We start from the raw sequence: 23,217 nt of genomic DNA on the forward strand, positions 1-23,217 counted from the left end.
CTCTTCCCAGCAGCTCGCTGCCTCTCTCGCCAAAGAGCGGGCTGTGGTCATGGAAGCCAAAGCCTTCCCGATGACACCAGCTCCGCAGTCTTTGGTTCACTGCGTGGATCCTCCTCTCCTTCCTCAGCCCATAGCCTGAGACTGGGAGGATCGACGAAAACACCGCCTGAGCTCCCAGACCCCTAAGCTTCGCTCCCAACTCCTTGTAGCACCTCATGACCTGGCTGGGGGTGCTCCGAGCCGTGTCAGTTTGACCCTGTTGTAAGCATCATTTAATATTCTAGAAAGAAACTTTGAACCAAGTTTGACTGCTTGATAAGGTCAAAGGATGACTTAGCTTGCATGAAATAAAAATGTAGCAAGACTGACATTAAAGTGCCCCCCTTGATCCCTGCTCCACACAGTAGTTAAAACCACCTGCCTGGGAGGGGAAACAACATTTCTATCCATACATCCCTGAGATAGTCAATTACCTTCAAGGCTTGTTATGTCATCTCCCTGACTTCTGCTAAGCTCTCTCTACTCAACAGGTGTTAAGGACTCTCTTTTTAATGGTCTTGACATTCCCCTATGCAAACTATCTTTTCTTCCGCAATTTTGCTCTCTGCTAGCCCTTCCTGGTAAGGTCTGTCTTCTATTTCACAGCCCTGCAGACCTTTTTAAGCTTTAGCTAAAAACCTAAACTCAGGTGTGGTACTATTAATTCAAGTGTAGAAATGACTGATAGGGGTGTAGGTTGTAGCTGTGTTGGTCTAAGGACATAGGCAGACAAGCTTCTTTGGGTGAATTTGATTTCCTTTATTAGCCTGACGAAGGGTTTTTTATTAGCCTGACAAAGGGTTTTTGAACCCGAAAGCTTGCTTAAAAATTGTTCTCCAACTATTTAAGTTGGTCTAATAAAAGATATCAGATTCACCCCAAGAACCTTGTCTGAAATGACTGACAGTGAGGTATTGGAGGCACTGTGAAGATGGTTAAGAAGGTTAGATTTTGTTTTATGAATCTGAACCACAGGAGTGGAACTGACAATCAGCTGATATTTAATTAGAATGATTATGGGACACACTTTTTAACTATTCTTTTCCTAGTGTATTGGAGTATTTAAAATGTAATATATTATCTAGAAAATGAGACAACATTTCAATAATTATATTTGTTTTCACTTTGATCTTAAGCTGCATAATATAGTGCTAGCTCCCCTAGCATATTAGTAAAGCTACTAGCTTCTCTTTATCTAGAGAAAAATGTGCTGTGTAATGATGTGCCATACCATCTGCACCCCCTTCTCAAAATCCTAGATCTGGTACAGGCACCCAAGGTGGCCAACAGGAAATGGTAAGAATATATTTGTCTCATCCTTCTCGTAGTTGTAGATATAGTTTTGGCATGCAGGTAGTCACCTGAGTCAGACTGGGGCTCACAGCCCCAAACCTCTCCTGGATATAAGTGCCTAACTTGTTCCTTTCAAAGCAAGAATACGTGTCAATGTTCCTTTTAAAACAAGTATTTTATAAAATAAACGACATAAACTGGCCTTTGAGTAGAGACTGGAATCTAGGTCTTCTTCATGAAGGAATGTTCTAATCACTGTGCTGGGCTAGATAATCTTGTGCTCACTAACTCTGTCTCCGTCTCTCTGGACAAATGAGCAATGCCCATTTTTCTGCAAAATGATACAGCATCAAGAAGGAGAGAATGGTGTAGTTTACTTATCTTCCACACATCTAGCCTTGTGGTTAAGGCATTGTCCTGGGAGGTAAGAGATTGGCTTGATTCCCCCAGTTTGAGGAGGGCCTAATACAGAATGGAAGTGGTGGTAGTTGTCTTGTTTTGTTGGCTTATATCTAATGTGCTTGCCCATATAGGCCCTAAAGAGGAACACTTAGTTTACAGATTCCAAATGCACTAAATCAGGGGTGCTCAACCTCCAGCCCACAGGCCAAATGCATCCTGCCAAACCTTGGAATCTGGACCATGGGGCTCCATGAGGTTCAGGAAATTTGGCTGTAGGGTACTGGTGGCAGTTAATACTGCCACTCCTCCCTGCTGCCGAAATCCCAAGCTCTGCACCAAGGGTTCATGGCCTAGCTCTGACTTTCCCCCCCTACACAGCCAGATCAGGGTCAGGCCACTTCCCCTTCCCTCTGCGCATCTGGTTCATGGCTAGCGCATTTCCTCCCCATACTTCCTTCTGTGGGTCCAGGCCATGCCCCCATCCTCCTGTGGGGCTGGGCCATGCCTCCCTGTGCCTAGCTGGTTCAGGTCTGAGCCATTCCACACTCCCACAGGACTGGGCCATGCCCCTTTGCCCCATGAGGCTGGACTGGGGCCAGGCCTAGCCCCTTTCCCCCACACAGCTGGATCAGGGCTGGACTGGCTCAACCTCCCGCTGCATCTGCCCTGGGGAATTCGATTGGGTCCACCAGCCGGATCTGGTCTGTGGGGCGGGGCTGGGCACTGCCCATCCAGCCCACTGGACATAAAAGGTTGAGCATTGCTGCACTTAGTACAAACCTCTTCAGCCCTGCCAAGACCATGGCAGTTCTGGGCCTATACTAAAACAGAATCTTAGGTCCTTTAGGGATCTTTACAGGAGCTTAAGGTACTATGGGGGTGGGATTAGATTTATAATGCCTAAATATTATCCAAGTCTCACTTTAGGTTCCTAAATCCTTTTGTGGATATGTACCCTAGCATCTGATCCAAAAAAGAGTTGTTAAAGTCACTGGGAGACTTTCCACATGATTCAACAGATTTGAATTAGATCCCAAAGTGTTGAAAGGACTAACAAAAAATAGGTACTTCTGACAAAGGTGCTCCTTTAATGAAGATAATTAGTACAGATTTTTGCATACCTTTTGGGGAAACTAGGATGGGAAATTGCCTGACAAAGGTGTTGTTTTCAGCAGTGTCACTGTAGTTCCAAGCGCCAGTGCCTACTGCCTATATACATACACATTTGTAGTAATGTCATGAACATAACTTCTGTTGCAAGAAAGTCACATTTTAAATAAGTAAAAAAAAAAGTTTACTTCTATTTTTTTCTCAGTTTCTCTAATTTTATTTTATCATCTAACAGAGCTGCAATGTCAGACAAAAGTGATTTAAAAGCAGAGTTGGAGCGCAAAAAGCAGCGGTTAGCCCAAATAAGAGAGGAGAAAAAACGGAAGGAAGAAGAGAGGAAAAAGAAAGAGGTAAATATGCATAGCATCTCTAAATGACAGAAAGAGCTTGCTTAGGTCTTACCATCTTTGTTTATGCCAGATGGCTTTCATGTATAAAATGATCGTTGTAACTACTTCAGCTGTAGGCCCAAAATAGAAATGCTTATTTTCAGTCAAGGAAGTTTAAAACAAAAATTGTTTTCAAAACAGATACGTTTAAGCTATTCTCAGCTGACATAGGTTTACCATACATCCGGATTTTCCTGGACCTGTCATCTTTTTTGATCCTTTGATCTCTGTCTGTTTTTTAAAAAATATGATCAAATGTCCTGGATTTTGCTTTACTCAGCATCAGTGTTTTTCCAGGCACTTTCCGGCTTGCCCTAGCAAGGAGCTGCTTGGGGCTGGGGGGAATGGGAGAGGGTGACTGGAGGCAGGGGGAACCACATCCACATATGTGGCCATCATGCAGCTAGGCAGGGTGGTGGAAGCAGTCCCAGCAGCTGGATGCAGGTAAGTCTATTGTGAGCAGGGGTTGGAGGGCCAGGGCTTGGGGACTCTGTGTGTGTGTGTGTGGAGGGGATGGGTGCCAGTGCTGGGGGAAGCTGTCGAGGCATGGGGGCTTCAGCAGAGCATAGGAGATGAGGGAGGGTGCCTGCCCCTACAGCAGGGTAAGGAGGTGGGGGGCCTTCAGGGGCAGCAGGGCCACGCTGGTGTCCTTGCTTATGTGGGTGGGGTAGCTGGAGGATACTGTAGGACTGGAGGGAGCAGGGAGTTGGGTTGGGAGTGAGGGGCACTGGCAGGGCTGGGGGGGGCTGTGGTTTGCGAGTGAGGGGCACTGAGAGGCGGGGAACTGTGGGTCAGGAGTGTGGGGCACTGGCAGGGCCAGAGGCATGCAGGCTGGGAGTGTGGGGCACCAGTAGGCTCAGGGGGCTGTGGGTTGGGATTGAAGGGCACCAGTATGACTCAGGTGGGTGGAGTACTGTAGATTGGGAATGAGGGGCACTGGCAGGGCCAGGGGTCTGTGAGTAGGGATTGAGATGCAGCAGCAGGGCTGGGGTGGGGTTGTGGCTTGGGAGTGAGGGGCAATGGAATGGGCAAGGATAGGGCACTGTCATATCACTGCCTCCCCCACAATCATATGCCCCCACCCCTGACACATGTCCTCTTTTTTGGAACTGGAAATATGGTAATCCTAGCTGACATGATATGATCTGTATGTAGAAAGAAAATATGATTTGCTTTAGGGCTTTCTTCTGGTTTTCTTCTAGTGGAGGAGAGAGCTCTATTCTGCTAAGGGAGATAGAAAGGGGGTTGACTTTTTAAAGCTATTACAACCATAATAAGTATTTTCATAGTCCTAAGACAGGCTCGATCTGGCTAAGGTAACAGGTTCACAATTGTTATTCTCCAGTAAAGTAAAGCATAATTGCAATTGCATTTTAGCCTCCTGGCATTTGTGCAGTCTTCAGTTCTATTAAACTGTGATTGACATATTAGTTTATTTGTCCTTGACAATATGCATTAGGTTTTTCATTAAGGGATTTATACTTCTTTTTATTCAGTCACTTAGCAGAATAGAGGCGAGAATTGACAGGGAATGGATATTAATTTTCATGCAAAGTCAAAAAAGCATTAAGCAATTATATTTTCCTTCCTTCAAATGTCAACACTTACTATAGTTTAAAGCACCTGTTATCCTTTACTAATAACTGGTTTCCTTTTAAACTGACACTTTAATAGTGTACATGTATTTTATAGAATTACTATGGAATGTGATGTGATATAAGAAATCAGATTTCCAATTTATGGCGTCTTTCATCTCCTTTCATTTTGGATGGTTTTGTTCAGTTACTAACAAACAGCCCAAAAGTTAGCAGGGGAATAGGAGGAGAAACAGCCACCTTTCCCCACCTAATTCATTTAGAAAGACAATGGAGAGAGAAAGCAACCATGACAGCAAATTGCCTCTCTTATCATAGGTTTCAAGATCTAGGAGGACTCAGACACCCTCTAACCTTCTATCCCTGGTAAAACTTCTTTGTCATGAGTGTCTCACAGAAATTAAATCAGATTTCAAGGAATTCAGAGCACTTGCTCCCCTTACTGTGGATTCTGAACTCTCATTGTTTGTCATGGAGGCCAGATACAGACATTACATTTTTACTGGTATAAGTGATTGGAAACCTGTCCATACTCATAACTGAACAGAAGTTTGGCACACAAAACCAGTCTATACCCAGAAGAACAGAAGTCTGGCACTCATAGGCTGGTTTAAAAATGGTGGAACCCCGTCTAAGATTTGCTCCCCCACCAAAGGGCAATTTTGTGTTCTGATCATGAATGATCTAAACCAATGGTCTCCAAAGTGGGGTGCATGCAAGACAATCCACTGGGGTGCGGGAAGAAAATATTAGAACATCTATTTCTATTTATATAAATACACATATATTGGGGGTGCGTGCTCAAAAATTTTTTACTGATAGGGGGTGTGTGCTCAAAAATGTTTTAATGATAGGGGTGCATGAGCAAAAAAGTTTGGAGACCACTGATCTAAACTACGTTGCTTACAGAAAACCACATAACTTAGATAGATTTCACCTCAGGTTTTTTGAATGTCTGTACCTAGCCTAAGAGTTCTACTATTGACTCAAATGGAAGCAGGAGCAGCGCCTCATTCATTCGTTTTTATACTAGTTATAGGCCCCTACCAGACTGTACATTTTAAGACACGATTAACCAGTTAATGGAATTTTAAATAGTAACCTGACCACATATTCAAGCAGTTAATGGTGCAACTAAATGAGAAACCAAGCCACAAAATTATTCTACAAGTGTGTAATTTTGCGGCTAAATGCCATCTTCCCTTAAATTGAATGTGTGACATGGTCCCCACCATGCAGCCTGATGCAGACTGAATGGCGAGGCTTGGCTGACATCTCTGCTGTGTTGGCAGGCTGACTGCTATGTGGCACAGCTCTGCATGGGGCTGCACTCCGCTGTTTTCAGGGTACTGATTGGGGGACACTCATCAGCTGGGTCAGGGGAGCCAGGTCATGGAGAGTCATGGAATTGCCTGTGCCCCAGCAGGTTGACTCCCTTACTTCACAGTGCAGGAGCTGTGGGGTAAGGCACTTGACACATCCCGGCCATGGGGACCCCAGGAATGGTTGAGGTTCCCTGATCATGGGGTCCCCTGTTCTGGAACCTTTAAAAACTACATGTGCAGCCAGCTGTACACACAGTGTTCTAACATCCAGAGCATGTGGATCCCACATCCTAGATCGTGGGGCCCCAGCACACTGGGACCTTAAAAAATAGGTATAGCTGGTCTATATATGAGGTTTTTTGATATCCCAGTGCACAGGGCTTTGGGATCTATTTGGCACCCTGGTGCAGTCCCAGGGCTGAGACTGGCAAGCAGCTGATTGTCAGTCCCAGCCTTGGGACCTGCTGGAATCTGAAACTGGCTGTACTGTAGAACCCAGGCCTGGCACCAGGCCTGTTGGTTCCAGCCCCAGGGTTCATGAACCTGTCCAGGCAAGATGTAATGGCATAGTTGGCATCTGATCTCTGATTCCAAAATTGTGTGTCCTGCAATGCACGTGTGACATGGCAGAAGGCATGATTTTTGGAGTTGGGGAAGAGATCCCAGTGTGCCATTAAATGAATGTTTGCCTAGTCCATGCAATTTGTCTCAGTTTCTGAAAATGACTTTCTATCGGTCCAGCCCAAAAATCAATGGAGTCCTCCAGTTTATTTTGGATGAGATTATTATTATTGTTTATAAATCCCTTAAGTTTTTAGCTGCTTGTCTTTCACAGTACTCCTATTATGGACCAGGAATTATTGCAAGTAAATATCTTCCTTGCAGTCAAGAAATCTTAGTTTATCTCACTTAAGCTATTTGTTAATTCTCTTTATATTAGGCTGATCTGCAACAAAAGAAAGAACCGACCCAGGAGGATTCAGATCTAGACCGCAAAAGAAGAGAGACTGAGGCTTTATTACAGAGCATTGGTATATCCCCAGAACCACCTCTAGGTACTTAGCTAAGCACCTATTAACATTTGACTTTTCCTCAATTAATTCCTTCTTTCTATTAAAGCATGCTTCCCTTTATTTTTGGCTGTGTTAACAGAATAAACTCTTTTGCTTGGAAGCCATTCATGTCATCCTTAAACACCAATTCATAGCGATCCCAGTACTTGGCATCACTAAACATCAGCTTTGTTTTTTATAAAGGAATTTTCATAAATACAAACAAGGAACATCTGTGAATGTCAGTAGTTTTAATTTCTTTGTTTGCTGTTCATATTCTCTCTCATCTACCCAACACCACAAAAAATGCCATTCTTTTTAATATCCTGTTTCTTTAGTTCCAGTTATTGCTCCATAAATACAATTCTGGTATCTATATACAGCAACAGGGAAGTATGTATATGGAGTGTTATAGTTTAAAACAAATAAAGCCGTAAAGGGAGATAATTAAGAGAAATATAAAATAGTAACAGATATGTCATCAATTCTTTTTTTATTGCTGAGGTAGAATTTATCAGTACTGTTTTTGCTTTCCTGTTTTTTGATTGTTTAGTTCTTAAAGCCTAAGTCTTCACTTTCAATACATGTGGCTTAACTTTATCCTATAAGTTTCATTAATTGTTGTGGTTGTATTAATGTGACTTGCATATATTTTATGTTGTGTGTGATTTAATCTGTGGTCCCTGATGTGAGAAACTAGTTTGCTTGTTTTTCATTTATTTCTCTTTCCATTTCATTTAAAAGCATCATAAATTTCCTAGAAAAAATCAATTATTATTAATATGGAAGTTGTGACACTGATTTCAATGGGGCTAAGATTTTACAAAATTTAGAGTCTTTTAGAAATTCAAGAAAACAGTCAGGCCTTGATTCTTGAACGTACATGCTTATGTGATTTTTCAGAGTAGGGATAATGTACTGAACTGAGATCTCGATTCCTCAGTTGAAGCAACCAGCATTTATAGAAATACATCCCTATTTCGGTAAAGCATATTACTGTGATTCCAGTCAGTAGATATCATTAGAATCCTAGAATATTAGGATTGGCAGGGACTTCAGGAGGTCATTTATTCCAACCCCCTGCTCAGAGTAGGATCATCCTCAACTATATCATCCAAGCTAAGGTTTTGTCTACCTGGGGTCTTAAAAACCTCTAAGATTCCACAGCCTCTCTAGGTATCCTGTTTCAGTCTCCAACAACATTTTTGTTAGCAAACTAAGGAAGTACAGGTTGGAAAAGTAGACTGTAAGGTGGACAGAAAACTGGCAGGATTGTCGGGCTCAAGAGGTAGTAGTTAATGGCTTGATGTCTAATTGGCAGTTGGTCTCAAGCAGAGCGCCCCAGGGGTGGATCCTGGTTCTCCTTTTGTTCAATGTCTTCATCAGTGACCTGGAGGATGGGATAGAGCACAACCCCAGCAAGCTTGCTGATGACAGCAAGTTGAGGGGAGTAGTAGATATGGTGGAGGGCATAGGATTCTCTCTCGGATTCAGAGAGACATAGATAAATTGGAGGATTGAACCAAATGAAGTTTTAGGAGATTCAATAAGGAGAAGTGCAAAAGTTCTGCACTTAGGGTTGAACAATCCTATATACCGCAACAGGCTGGGAAGTGACTACCTAAGCAAGAGCTATGCAGAAATGGATCTGGAGGTTACAGTAGACATGAGGTTAAATATGATCCAACAGTATGTCCTTGTTGTAAAGAAGACTAACAACACACAGGGCTACATTAGTAGGAATGTTGCCAGCAGATAGAGGGGAAGTGTCCAATTTTGGGCCCCCGACTACAGAAAGGATGTGGACAAATTGGAGAGAGTCCAGCAGAGGACAATGAAAATGGTTAAGGGACTGAGGCACATGACTTATAAGGGAAGGCTGAGGGAATTGGGCTTATTTAGTCTGGAGAAGAGAAGACTGAGGGGGCGGGGTTTAATAGCAGCTTTCAACTTGTCAAAAAGGATGGAGCTAGACTGTTCTCAGTGATAGCAGATGATGAAACAAGTTGCAACAAGGGAAGGTTAGGTTGAATATTAGGAAGAATTTTCTCACTAGGAGGGTAGTAAAACACTGGAACATATTACCTAGAGAGGTTGTAGAATCTCCATCCTTGGAGGTTTTTAAGACCTGGCTAGACAAAGCCCTGGTCAGGATGATATAGTTGGTGTAGCAAGTTCAGGCTCCAGGAGTGTCTGTGATACCCCCTGGTGACCACTCAGTGTTTGCTGTGGACTCCTGTTCTGGGGTACTTCCCCCTTCTCATTCACCTGCTATGTATTTAATTGATCAGAAGGAAGGCTCCCTAATATGTCCTACAGCAGACCACCATTTTCCTGACATTCAGCAGGTCCCTCCCAGACTCCATCAGTTTAAACCCTGCCTTTATGCTAAGTGGGTCTTGCTAGCTTGTCTTTGCCCCCTTAGGCATCTGTAGGCTTTAGGGCTGTTCACAGCCTCTGACCATCCCTACAGCCATACCCATGCCTCACATGTGTTACTTTGCCATCACTCCCTTGTCAGGACCTTGTCCTTCTCAGCCTCCATCCCTTTATTCTAGTGGGCCCTTCCAGCCTGCGCGCACTTTGCTGGACCTGGCTTCTGGGCTCCAGCTCTTATCTCAGTACTTTGGTTCTGGGCCCCCAGGCATTGTCTCTGACCTGCTTTGGGAACTGAGTGTGCTTTGGCCCTGTCTGGGCCCCCTGTCCCCTACCTGTTTCCAGCACATGCTAGGTTACCATCTGTCTCTGGCTGTAGCCTGCCTTTGTGTTCAAGCCTACTCTCTGTCCTGGGCTCCCTCATCCCTTGACAGGCTCAAGACACTCTCGTGCCCTTAGGTACTACTGGGACCTCCACCAACCCTTGATAATCCCAACCAACCCAACCCAACCCAAACCACCAGTCTAAAGTGCAACAAAGGAATAAGCCCACTGGCTATAACTAAAGACTCCCAAGCCCGCTGGCTGTAAGACCAACTAAACCCATGCTGGGTCTAAACATTTTGTCCTAGCTCCCTATTCCCTGTCCTAGCTAGTTACCCTATGGTGAGGTCCCCTGACTGCCTACAGGTGCACCCTTTCCCTCTAATGGGCAGCTCCATGCCTAGGCAGCAGTGTTTCTTTGCTGAATTCCCTCTTGTGGCTAACCGCTGCTCTGTTGTCTGGGCTCCATCTACTGCCGGTTCTGTCCTTACAGTAACAGGAGCCCCAGATGCAGATAGTAATGCTTTGCGGGGGAGGGTGGGGAGGGGTGGTTGGACTAGATGACCTCCTGAGGTTCCTTCCAACCCTAATTTTTTTATGATTCTTTGATTTCATCCCTGCATGCCTGGACAATAGTTATGCTTCTCACTAGACATTTGCCCAAATTTTGACTTTTTGTAGGTTTCTTTTTTGTGTTTTAGCTCACGCTAGAGTTTCCTGCTAAGCCAAGCTAGTCTTCTGTTGTACTTACTAGTTGTCCTGTGCTTTGGGATGGTTCACTTTTGCACCCTTGCTAAAGTTTCTTTAAAGTAAAAACAGTTCTCCTGGACTTCTTTTCCCCTCAGACTGGCTCCCAGAGATCCTGGCCAAGCCAAAGTCTTTTTTCTGAAGTCCAGTGAGTCCTTCAGTTCCCTGAGTGAGCTGATGTCTGCTTTTCTGAAGTCCAGGGTCCTTACTCAGCTGCTCCCCTTCCTTTCCTCAGGATCCTGAACTCAGTATCATGGTCACTGCTGCCCAAATTGCCATCTTCTTCTATGTTCCCCACAAATTCTTTCCTGTTCGTGAGCAGCAGATAAAGAAAACCACAACCAACTCTCCAAAACTTCTACCAGGAAGTTGTCCACAGCACTTTCCAAAGCCTTCCTGGATTGCCCGTGCATTGCTGTATTGCCCTCCAGGCAGATGTCAGGGTAATTGAAGTCCCCCATGAGAATCAGGGCCCGTGATCTGGAAACTTCTGTTACCTGTTCAAAGAAGGCCTCATCCACCTCATCTTCCTGGTTTGGTTGTCTATAGAAGATACTCACCACAATGTTACCCTTGTTGCTCTCCTCTTTGACTGTAACCCAGATCTGTCTTCTAGTTTCATACTGGAGCTCTGAGCAATCATACAGCTCTTTTACGTAAAGCTCAGCTCCTTCTCTTCTTCTCCCTTGCCTGTCCTTCCTCAATAGTTTATACTCATCCATGACAGTGGTCCAGTCATGCGAGCTCCCACCAAGTCTCTGTTATTCCAATCACATCACAGTTCTGTGACTGTACAGGGACTTCCAGTCCTTCCTGCTTGATTTCTAGGCTCTGTGCATTCATGTACAGGCATTTAAAGTAATTAGCTGATTTCTCTACTTCCTCAGTAAGAATGAAAAGGCCTCCCCTGCTTTCCCCTCCTGCTTTTGCTTCCTTCAGATGACCTGCTTCCCCACTTACTTTAGGGCTTTGGTCTCCATCCCCTGGCAAACCTAGCTTAAAGCCCTCCTCACTAGGTTAGAGAGCCTGTCTGTGAAGATGCCCTTCCCTGTCCTTGTTAGGCAATTCCTGTCTCTTCCTAGCAATCCTTCTTGGAAACATATTGTGGTTGAAAAAGCAAAATCCCTTCTGGTGACACCATCTGTACAGCCATGCATTCATCTTCAGGATGCATCTGTTCCTGCCTAGGCCTTTCCTTAATAGACTTGGATCTTAAATATATTGTATTTTATATATTATGTAAAGATGCTACAAAAGCAATGGATTAATAGTAATTTTAACAGAAAAAAAACACAAAATACTCAATCTACTCATCCCCAAATTATGGTCTAATAATTTTGTAGTATCTAAAACAAAATGTATACAAACACTCAGAATAGTCCAACTTCTTAACTTGAAGTGATAAATTTCTCTATGACATTATCAAAAGAACTTTAATTTAACATATACAATTATTTTTTTAGTTAAGCAATAGAAATCCATTTTTCTCCCTTTAAATTGACAATTCAAATGTACTAAGGACTGTAATTTTGCCTTTGCATATATATATTCAAAACTATATATATAGTTTTGCCTTGGTCACACACACACACACACACACACAGAGCTTCAAGTAAAACTAATAGCTGTGAAATAAGTGGACATGGAATGTTTAAGCAACCGCTGCATACCTGTCCCTGTCAAAGGGCTGTCATGAAAATGAATTCACTCTTTATAGTACATTTGTTTCTGTGACAGTCCCTAGTGACAGTTTGTATGAAATGTCTGGCCATATGCAAAATCTAGGTCTTTTGACAGATATGTTATTATACATTATAAGGTATAACAAAATAGTTGAAAGTTTTACTTTGTTAAATCTGTTAAAGGAAATGCACATGATTTGAACCAAACAGTTCACTGTTGCATTAAAATCCCTCTCTTTACTGTGCTTTCTTCCATGTGGCTGCTCCTAAGAACAGTTGCATTAAATACAGACAGGGGCCATCCCTACATTTTTCATTGTTTGCATATTGCTGAGACAATTTGGAAAAAATATTCAGAATGTTTTTACTTTTTGTATTGATTATTTCTCTGGATAAGAGCTTTAACTCAGGCTGACCTTAAGCTATAAGTTTTTTCTTTCCAGTTGGGTAAGACAGACCTGTCTTTGCATATACAGGCAAATAGTATATTCCAGTAGTTTTTCTTAGCCACAGAAAAAGAACTCTCAGGGTCTGATCAAATGTTTATTTATTTATCAATGGGGATATATCAGGTCCCAAACAACAGATTCATTATGTCTCTTTGAAATTTAAATTACCTTACAAAACAGAAAAAAACAGCAAAACAACTAAAATGCAACAAGTTCATATGCATTCTCTCTTGATTTTTGGAGAGTTTTTTTCCCCTGGGCAGATTTCTCTATTCTGTTTTCCCCTTATATTTTATTTACAAGAAGAAACTGCAAAATGTGACCAGTAGGCAGTATATTTACTTTTACATTCAATTATTTTACTTATATTTTACTTTTACATTCAATTATTTAATTGCCTAGTGCTATTAGAATTTAAAGGCGTTTGCTTTGGCCTAGATTCCTAACAAACAAGCAAAACATATATATGGTCTCTCTGTCTATCTCTCTGTGCCTCTCTCTCTGTTTCATCTCTCTGGGCTTCTTTACACATGCAGAGAGGCTGTGCTGTAATTACAGCGCATTGGAGCAGACTCAATTAATCAAGTCTCCTGACGTGTGGTGATTGCCGCACTACAGCAGACTCCAGTGTCATGTGTATCAGTGTTCCCGCACTGAAAAATGGCTTTGGGGAGCTTTGAACTAAAGCTCATTTGATGAGCTTTAGTTCAAAGTGCCCTGCCCTCCTTTTTTGGCATGGAGACGCTGATACACGTGATGCTCTGGGTGCTTTTAATTAGCACGGCTCTCAGAGCTGCGCTAATTAAAGCATGCCCCCACCCCCACCTCCCAGAGCACACCTATAAATGTCCTCTGTCTCTGTCTGTGTGTCTCTATCTGTATCCCTCTCACAATTCACATTTAAAATTAAAGAAACAAAGATAGCTCTCCCCACCACGGTGTATTATCTATAGAACCAGAATTGGCTTTCAGTCCTGTCTAAATTAGTTTCAGTTATAAAGTTTCCAAAAAATTATTTAAAATTCACTTGATTCTCTTCCTTTTCTTTTTCTTTCCTTTCCTTATTTGCTTTCACCATTTCAAATACTCCTAATCATCCATCCACTATCATTTCTTTCATTGGTTTTGATTTGTCTGACACTGTTCTTCATCAGTGCAGTCGCTGCATGTTTTAACATGGGATACCTGTTATTTTCATTATTTAGTCCCAACCCCTATGTCTCCCTCTTCGAAATCAGTGAGCACTCCCAGTGAAGCTGGCAGCCAGGACTCAGGAGATCTGGGACCAGTAGGAAGGTAAGACAACATCTGTATAGTGTTCAAAGAATGTTTCTTCTAGTTGCATCATGCTTTTATTTTTAGTTATTTAAACAAATACATTTTAGACTTTTCACCTCCATTTCTTACTACATCCTATACCATGTGTTACCATGTAAAAAAGGATGATGATATATATCAAGTAACATTATGGAACAGGGGTGATCTTAAATTATAGTCAATAGAAACTAATAAGCAGAAATCAGGTCTGTGTGTAAAGCAATTTTTAGAAGTCTGTCTGCTCCATATGGAAATGTGATTAGGGACACAGAAAAGGGGCTGTTCCTGCAAATGCTCGATTACACAAGTAATCCTTATACATTAAAATAATCCCACTAAACTCGTGTTGGCCACAATATTAAATGTGTAATACTGATCAATCTGAGATTTTGATGATAGAATTCTTCATAATACATGTAGGCAAAAGTGAGGGAGAGGGAGACAGGGTTTGGGAATAGATTATTTAGAAACTTCTTGGAACATCTGGGGCACTTCAGAAATTCTCCTCTCTGCAAACTATGGATATCAAAGAGCTGTGGGTAGAGTGAGTCAAGTAGGTCTACCAAGGTTTCTAATGAAATCTACTCAACCCTACATGTGGGCATGGACTCCAGAGGTTGTAGAGTTCATTAAGTAAGGGAACTATGAGCATGTATGGCAAGGAAGTTACAAACCTGGGAATGAAAGTAGTCCCAAAGTCATAGAAAGAGACAGTTGATACTAATCTGTCAGAACCCCATGTATATTAACAGGATTGGCAAGTACTTGCAAGGAACTCGCAGGCTGTTAATCACAATGACATTCTTTCCTATAAAATGTATTTTGGCAATGGTAGTTTGGGTTTCAATATATAATGTCACACAACTCCCTCAAGATCATTTGAACTTTCTTTCAGCTGCTTCAAGCAATCCATACAGAATATGGCAGACGCTAGAAGATAATGCAGTTCCGAATTTATCAGTCATCTCATTAAACTGGAATTGGCATCCTTGTTCATGGTGTGACCTGCCTGGTGCCACCCATTTCACTAGTAAAGTAACAGCTATAATCTCACCCTCAATGGGTTTCAGGATCCAGTGGATCCCAATCTGCTCATAGGGTGACTGCTTGAACACAAGAAGTACAAGAAAATACTTTCTAAAACACATACTGAGATTGAAAGAGATACTTTAGTGGTTGATGTCCATAAGGTAAATGGTTCCCCTACTGGATGCTTTCATTTAAATAAACATGCATTGGTGCTAATATTAATTTATGGGCTAGTGCAGATGGATTAAGAAATTTATTTTACTTTCTTCCTTAGAGTTGTAAAATGGTATAGTCCAGTGGGGGGGAAATGTTGAAAAAAACAATTAAATATTAAAAAATAGATGATAAAATGGGAGGGAATGGTGAAAAAATAAAATATTTACCACTAAACATGATAAAATTTGGGAAATAGTGAAAATATTGTAAAGGGGGAAGTGTTAAAACCAATAAAAGTTGCCTATTAACAATGGTGAGATTAGGAAAAAATTGTAAGAAAATGGTAAAAATTTTACTGTTACAAACTGTAGAGTTGATGAAGTAATTTGTTTTTACCAATAAAAATAGTAAAGTTGGGAAACAGTAAAAAGGTAAAAGTTAAAACAGGAAATTCAGGGAAAAATTGATGAGAAAAATGGAGAAAGATAAAAATGATAAAACTGGTAAAGGATAGGTAGTTAGGAACAAATAGTTTTTTGTAAGAAATTAGTAAAACAAATTACTGCAGTGGTTAAAAACCCAATATATTTGGCAAAATAAAAATGGTAAAGTAAGTAAAGTGGGTTAAAGAAGCTGAAGTTGGGGGAAAGTGGTAAAACAGTCAAGATGGGGGAAAATTAATAAAGACTGGTAAACATGGTAAACCTGTAAAGTTAGAGAAAAAGAGTAAAAACAGTAATAAAAGTCAGGGAAAACAGTGAAAATGGGAAAGTCAGTAAAAAAAGTAAAGCTGCAGGGAAAAGGGTAAAAAAAATAGAAAAGCAGGGTAAAATAGTAAAAAACAGTAAAAAAATTGGTGAGGTCAGAGAAAAATTATAAAAACAGTAAAATATGGTAAAAGTGATAAAACAGTAATATGGTAAAAGAAGATTGGAAAAATTGGTAAAATGTTGGTGAAACTGGCAGGCAGGAGCAAAACATCAGTTGAGTTAGTGAAAAATGGCAAAAATAGCCCATTCATTGAAGAATGGACAAGTGAGTGATTCCTAGGTCTCTAAATGCTGGAAGCTGTAAAATAAGAGGGGCAGGGGACAGATCAGTCTAGATAGGTCTCACATAATTACTGTTCCCCTGTGACACAGCAAATACTGGACCTCTGTAGGCATAGCATTTCTTATGTTACATTTTGATGAACCTAGTGAGAAAAGAATAGTGAATATCGGATACCTGTGGACTTGGGTGTTTTGTATTATTAGTCTCAAGAATATGAATTCACACTGATTTATTCTGCATGTTGGGGACTTACCGACAGTATTGGGAACCTCATAAGTCATCTTTTAAAACTTATAAAACTCCAGCATGTTCTCAGCATACATCAGGTGTCCATTTGTTTGCTGACTTTTCTGGGGATTTATTTGTGATTGTGTCTTTTATACACAACATTTGTCTGTGTGCATCTTGAACATTGAAATTTCTTTGAACCCTATATGGAATTTCCAATCCCAAAGGGGCTCTTCCAAGGTTATAGCTTCATTTTTTTTATTCAGTTATCTGCACACTGCCTAGTTATCATGGCCATGTTTAGGTAAACTGTTATCTTCCTTTCCATTACAATATGCATCTACTCTTTACCTAAGACACGGGTGGGCAAAATGTGGCCCACGGGTTGGATGGAGCCCACCAGGCCATTTTATCCAGCCTGCAGGGCCCCTAAAAAATTTAGAAAATTTATATTTATCTGCCTCTGGCTGCCTGGCATGCGGCCCTCAATGGCTTGCAGAAACTCAGTAAGCAGCCCTCCACCCGAAATAATTGCCAGCCCCTGACTTAAGAGAAGTGCTTTCTCTCCCCTGTGTGTTTATTTCTCACTTATGACCCTTGTTCTTTGCATATTATGAGTCCAGGCAGCAATATTTCTATTTCATCAATAATGAAGAAAATGGTAACAGAAACTATTCCTGGTGTTTTGGGCACCTTGGCTGCAGTTATCCTGGCCACTAAGTGCAACTGGCTACTTCACTGTGGAGCTTTTATCTGTTATTAAATAACAGCAAAAAAAAATCCTCTATGTGTGTTATTTCCCACTGTCTATAATATGGAAAATAATTGATCTTTTTATGACTGGATTAATTAATTCTGCAAATATCATTTCCACATAAATGAAGATTTCATGTCAAAATTTTAAATAGTAATTCTTATTTGACTAAATTTACCATGCAAGAAAGAGGATTCACGTATCCTGAGACAAGCTAAGCTATTTGAAATAATTTAGACGACTTTAATGTGTAATATTTTCTTGTATGTAGAAAGCTTTGTGGGGCCAGGCCCTATTCAAATTAAGTTAGAAATATTTAATGTGAGTTACTGTAGGAATGACTTTGACACATAGCAATAAGTAGATATATAGCATAAAGAAAAATGAAGTTTTAGAAAAGATTTGCTAGTACTATTCATGTGCTGCAGTACAGCTATAATTTTTCATGCATTTTAGTCGCTATAAAATCCAAGCTGGTTTGTGCTCTCCTTCGTTGCTGTATTTTATCCTTAATGTATTCTACAGTGAGTTGCAGAATACAGTACTAGGAGCATCTGTGAGTAAAAGATTGCTGTAGTAAAATTTTCATTTTATATTGTGTGTTCTTCTAACTATATGTAACTATAGAATAACAATCAGCCATTTGCAACTGTGAATTACAGTATCAACTCTTTCTGCTTTTGGCACAATTTTTTTATCCATTGTATCAGTTGCATAGCAGTTGCTGTGACCTCCGGAAGACCTGTCGGATTGTATTCCATAGCACACAGCAGAGGTTGTCAGATTAGATTAGATTCTACATATTTAGCTTAAAAAATATGGGAATTATTTTCTAACACATTACCCTGCTCCAAAATTTTTGCCCTATTGCCTTTTGGAATTCGTGTGTGTGCTCCTCACCTGTGGTTTTCAAATACTTGCATGCGTCCATCTGTCTTGGATCCTTGATTATCTTTTTTTCCAGTTGGGTGATTTTCTTTCCCTGTTTGTCTCAAACTGATTCAGTCAGTAGAGGCCATAGTTCTAAAACATCCTAATATTTTATCCACTCTCTTGCGCTTAGTTATTATGTGTTTTACTTTTTAATACAATGTCTGAAGCTTTCTGTTAAATGAGCTTTACATTGCAGCATGTTTTGCTTCACAGAGATGGGATGGGCAGGGAAAGAGGCAGATAAAAGCATTCAGCTGCCCTATGAATCAAAGCATGTTGCTGAAATAATTTTTTCTGAACACTTTGTTTGCCTTTTTGTTGGGTTTTTTTTTTTAGTTTCTCTGATCATCAGCTATGTCACAAAAGGTTTGTCCAATGAAAAAAGGTGTTCTTAGCATATTTTCCTAAGATTTTGTAGCTTGTCTTTTTCCCAGTTCCAGTTGCCACAGCCTTTAAGCCCTGTGCTGTGTACCACTTGCGTATTTTACATTAAATCCCTGTAGCTTCCAGTTTTGGTGACTCAGCTTTTATTTGCCTTGCTTTATTTTTTAAACAGGTCCTTATTTAGTGGAGTGACATAACAGCTTGACAAGTTAAACAAAGAGTCAGGGGTGACTGGTGCCTCCTGGGTCTGGGGGGTGGGGCACAATTTGTGGGTGGGCCATTCCTATACTTCTGTGTCGTGGCTTAGTGCCCCACTCCCCAACATGCCGCTGGCCTGTGCAGCAAAAAAACTGCCCCGTCCTGCATGGTGTTGAGTCAGGGCCAATCACAGAGGGTCATGTTGCCCCCCCCATGACCCTCCTACCAGTTGACTGTGCAAAGGGTATTAGAGTAGTGTGCTCCTTCAAAAGAGTCTGCTCTGTGTAGCCAAACATGAGAGAAGAGCAGGAAAAAGAGAGGTACTCTCAGTCTCCATTTTAGTAATACTAGGAGGATAATTTGTTTTAGTAAGCTGCCTTTTTTTATTCGTGGCTGCATATTACTTCTCTCCCTTTTAGGTACAGTAAAGGTCTGTCAGGACACAATTATAAAATACATTTCTGTAAGATCTGTTAAAGTGCTACAACCAATAATCCCTCTTAAGGGTTTGGTTACACCAGTATTAGGATGTTTGACCAGTTATGAGTAGGGATGTCCTTTTGCCATTGCTAATCATTTTCAAACTGTCATCATTTCATGGTAGTACAGATTTCACAGATGAAAAGGTATTCTTAAAATGCTAGTATGAAAAGCAGACTTGCTATTGCTCTGGGAGCAGCAGCAATCATATTGAGTGAGAGCAGATTTTTTTTGATTTTTGTTTTTTGTTTAAATCACATTTTCTGTAAGAAATATCTTCTAAATGGCTGCTTTACTTATGGATTTTGTAAATAATCTGAACTCAATGAAAGTCAAAAATAAACTAACAGAAAAGTATTTATCCTTTAGGAAGGCTCCAAGGATAGAATAGTCTCAATAAGGTCCATAAAGACTTCAGATTCAGGACAAATCTTTGGAGTCTGGTTCTGCTTGTTGCCAGGTACCCAAGAAAATAACTGGCTGATAGCTGATATTACACTATCCAGTTTCTGATCCTCTCTTTTCTGCTCAGCCTCCTTTTCCTGTTTATGCAGCCGAGTTCTGGTGGAGGCATCATAGTGAATGGAAACAAGCCAGGTAGGGTAGAAGGCAAGGCTTTTTCAGGTTATTTTGGCTGTAAGCTTGACAGACATCCTTACCATTTTGAATACTGCATTCCCTGAACCCCTATCTTCATCAGAAAAATAAAATAGGATGATTGCAGCATTTGTCTCAGACCCAGAAACATTGCCATGTGAGGGTGTGTGTAGATGAAATGGGGGCTCTAAATTAAAGAGGTGGGTTTTAAAAAAACACTGCTTCAGTTTAGGGCCGTTTAAACCCTCATGTCATGCACACCCCCCCGCTGACTTACCTGCCTCTCCACCAGGGAGGAGAGGACGAGCTGCTGGTGGGTAGAGTGGTCCCTGGCTGCCAGGGAGGCTGGTGCTTCCCTCCGCGGCAGTGGCGCACCCCCGACAAGCAGCACCTGCCCATAGACATCCAGCTTGGGCAGTCCCAGGGGGCATTGCAGCCATGGAGGGAAGCACTGGGCCTCTGTGCAGCTCAGCCAGGTAGGCTCCAGGGGTGGGAGGGGGTGGAAGATCAGGCTTGCCATTTTTCTCGGGCAGAGCCTGCTTTCCCGGGCTGCTGTCGGCTGCCTTCAGGGCTTCCTGCAGAGCTGTGGAGTTGCACAGAGCCTGGTGCTTTGTTCTGCAGCTGTAGGGGCAGCAAACTAAAACTTGTTGGAGGAGTTTTAGTTTCCTGCACCCCAAGTCATTTAAGGTTCATTATGCCACCAAATTTCCTACAGCGGCTGGAATTAATGTGCAGTACACTGCCGAGGCGTGCAAACACCAACACTATTAAAGTGGTGCAAAAGCATTACCCTGCTTTAAAGTGTCATGCACACATGCCCCTCATTTTATCTACACACGGCCTGGGGTACCAGGCAAGCACTTGAGTGCTTCATTATATAGAGTCTGCGCTGAGCTGCATGGTAGAAGACTAAGATGATGGGCTACCAAACATAAAAGACTTTGGTACCCTCATGGCACAATGGATGACCAAACATGATTTTTTTATGAGACCAGACTACTGTGTCTCCCTGTCCATGGGCTTATACATTAGGGCTGTGTGAAGCTTCGGTCCCTGATTCAATTCGGCAGAGATTTGGCCCAATTCAGTGGCTGAATCTCTGAATCCTAATCAAATCAGAGGACCCTCTGAATCAAATCGGAACCCTCTGAATCAATTCGGAGAGATTCAGAAAGATTTGGCAGTTTGGACCTAGAGACAGCTTTAAATGTTTTTAGTACATACCTCTAGGTAGCAGGGGCTCGTGAATGCTGCAATGCAGGGGTGCATACAGTGTCCCACAGAAGCGCCCGGGGCTCCTCAGCACGCTTGGCAGCAGACCCGGAAGTGGACCAGAAGCTCTTCCAGTTCACTTCTGGGTTTGCCGGGGAGTGCACAGAGGGTCCCCCTGTGCCTCTCTGGCTCTGCGACTGGTGCTTCCTGGGTCTGAGGGGACCCCCCAGCACGCTCCCCAGTGGACCCGGAAGCTCTTCCAGTCCACTTCCGGGTTCACCGCCGAGCATGTGGGGTCCCCCCCATTCCTGTGAGATGCTCCATGTGCCCCAGCATTGCAGTGATAGTGAGCTACCTGCTACCTCAAGGTAGGTAGAAAAAACTTTTAAAGCTGTGTCTATATTTCTCCGAATCAGCAGCGAATCTTCAGTTTGGATTCGGCCGAATTGAACTGGGGACAATGAACTGAATCAATGAATCGAATCACTGTCCCCAGTTTGGGCCAAATCCGAATCGAATAGGGCCTGTTTTGCACAACGCTTTTATACATAATACAGAGTGGTTTTGGCCATGCAGTGTTTGGAACAGGACTGCACACAAAATTAAGTATGCATTGGTTTGTAAAAAGAAACTATCCCATCCAATCTAAATTGTGTAATCTAGACTTATGGTAAGGAATTTGCATTATCTCCTGAAATAGCTGGTCACACTGATCTGATGATATACTCAGGGGCCAACTTCTTCACAAGGTCCTTGAGGAGACCAGTGAGGCAAAATTCAACACAAACCATCTGTATGTACTGGCTGATACATGCCTCTCACTTAGCTCTCACGATAGGTATGTTTGGCCAGGTCTCCATCTTATTTACTTGGGGTTGTGCTTCCTTATTTCTTACTATTCAAATTATTCTCATTTCTTACTATCCAAACTATTCAACCTCCTGTTTAGCTACCTTGCAGTTTACTTGGGCAGCTTCCAACTTGGCTTCTTATAAAGACTCTTAAAATTTTAAAATCTTAAAGGAATGGGTGGATTTGTCCTAACCATGACATTTCCAAAACAGGCTGCAGATAGGTGAGGATATGAAACATGGTCTACCAACTTCAAGAAGTGGCCGTGACACATGTAAACCAGAGGGATTTATGACAAAGCAAAACATCCATTTTATCACAGAAATTGCCAATAGACCTTTGTCAAATCTGAGTGTGATATATCATCCATCCAGCAGACCTTCCCCCTGTTACAATGAGATGGTTCCCTCTGGTTTTGGCACTGGGACCCCTGGATTATATAAGGGATTATATTGATCCCCAGTCTTAGCATCTCTTTTACCTCCTTAGACCTTTTGAAGAATTCTTTCAACATCTTGATAGGATTTCTGAGAGGGCTTGATCTCTGCTTCAGAACTCATCTGTTATCACAAGAGAGGTCTGTCCTGGCACCAAGGAGAATACATCCTTCTAGCTTTCAAGAAATTACCCTTTTGCTCTAGTGAACATAAAGTGAACCTCCACCAAAATAGGGAACCTGGCCTGCCTACTCATATTGTGTCTGGTCCTTCTACAAATGCATAAGATGTAAGGAGGAGGTATGTTTTTAGTAGTCTCTTTCCTTTTGTTAGTATCTTTATAGGGACAGCAAAATCTGTCTGTGTGTATAAACATACACAAACATGCATAATATACATGTCTATATATGTATATAAGCACACAAAAAACATACGTGCATGGATATATACACTTATGTGTCTATGTATGTTTTAATGTATAAGTGTTGGCACTGGATTTATGACCCAGATACTTTGTTGTGGGTAGACCCAGACCCTCAGGCCAACCATGACCTCTCTACTCACTAACAGGTGAATTTTATTGATACACAGTGATAGCAGATAAAAATAATGCAAACAATTGTATATCTACCAGTCTCAGAGTTGTCATCGGAGGGAAGGTATGTCTGGCCAGTACGCAAGCTTTACTCTGAGGTTCTCTCTTGAATACCAGATGTCAGCAGCCTGAAGGTCAAAGGCTGAAGCCCACCCCTCCCAGTAGGGTGGGTGAGACAGGCTGGTGTTTTGCCCTCTGTCCATGGTGTC

The 23,217-nt window shown here is 41.9% G+C and overlaps 1 protein-coding gene across 4 annotated transcripts in view; it reads left to right on the plus strand.

Annotated features, from left to right (window-relative positions):
- DYNC1I1 (dynein cytoplasmic 1 intermediate chain 1) overlaps positions 1-23,217 on the plus strand; it is a 286,334-nt gene that overhangs the window by 25,206 nt on the left and 237,911 nt on the right. For 2 of the 4 annotated variants that reach the window (XM_019533589.1, XM_019533608.1), the window contains exons 2-4: positions 3,080-3,194; positions 7,094-7,208; positions 13,938-14,079. In XM_019533589.1, the coding sequence (XP_019389134.1) occupies positions 3,087-3,194; positions 7,094-7,208; positions 13,938-14,079 (365 nt within the window). In that variant the 5' untranslated portion in view covers positions 3,080-3,086. The remainder of the gene's footprint in view (positions 1-3,079; positions 3,195-7,093; positions 7,209-13,937; positions 14,080-23,217) is intronic. The other 2 variants (XM_019533617.1, XM_019533598.1) reach the window with 1 other exon arrangement.

Source organism: Crocodylus porosus, unplaced genomic scaffold, assembly GCF_001723895.1.
Source record: "Crocodylus porosus isolate Cpor-Errol unplaced genomic scaffold, CroPor_comp1, whole genome shotgun sequence".
Classification (NCBI taxonomy): domain Eukaryota; kingdom Metazoa; phylum Chordata; order Crocodylia; family Crocodylidae; genus Crocodylus; species Crocodylus porosus.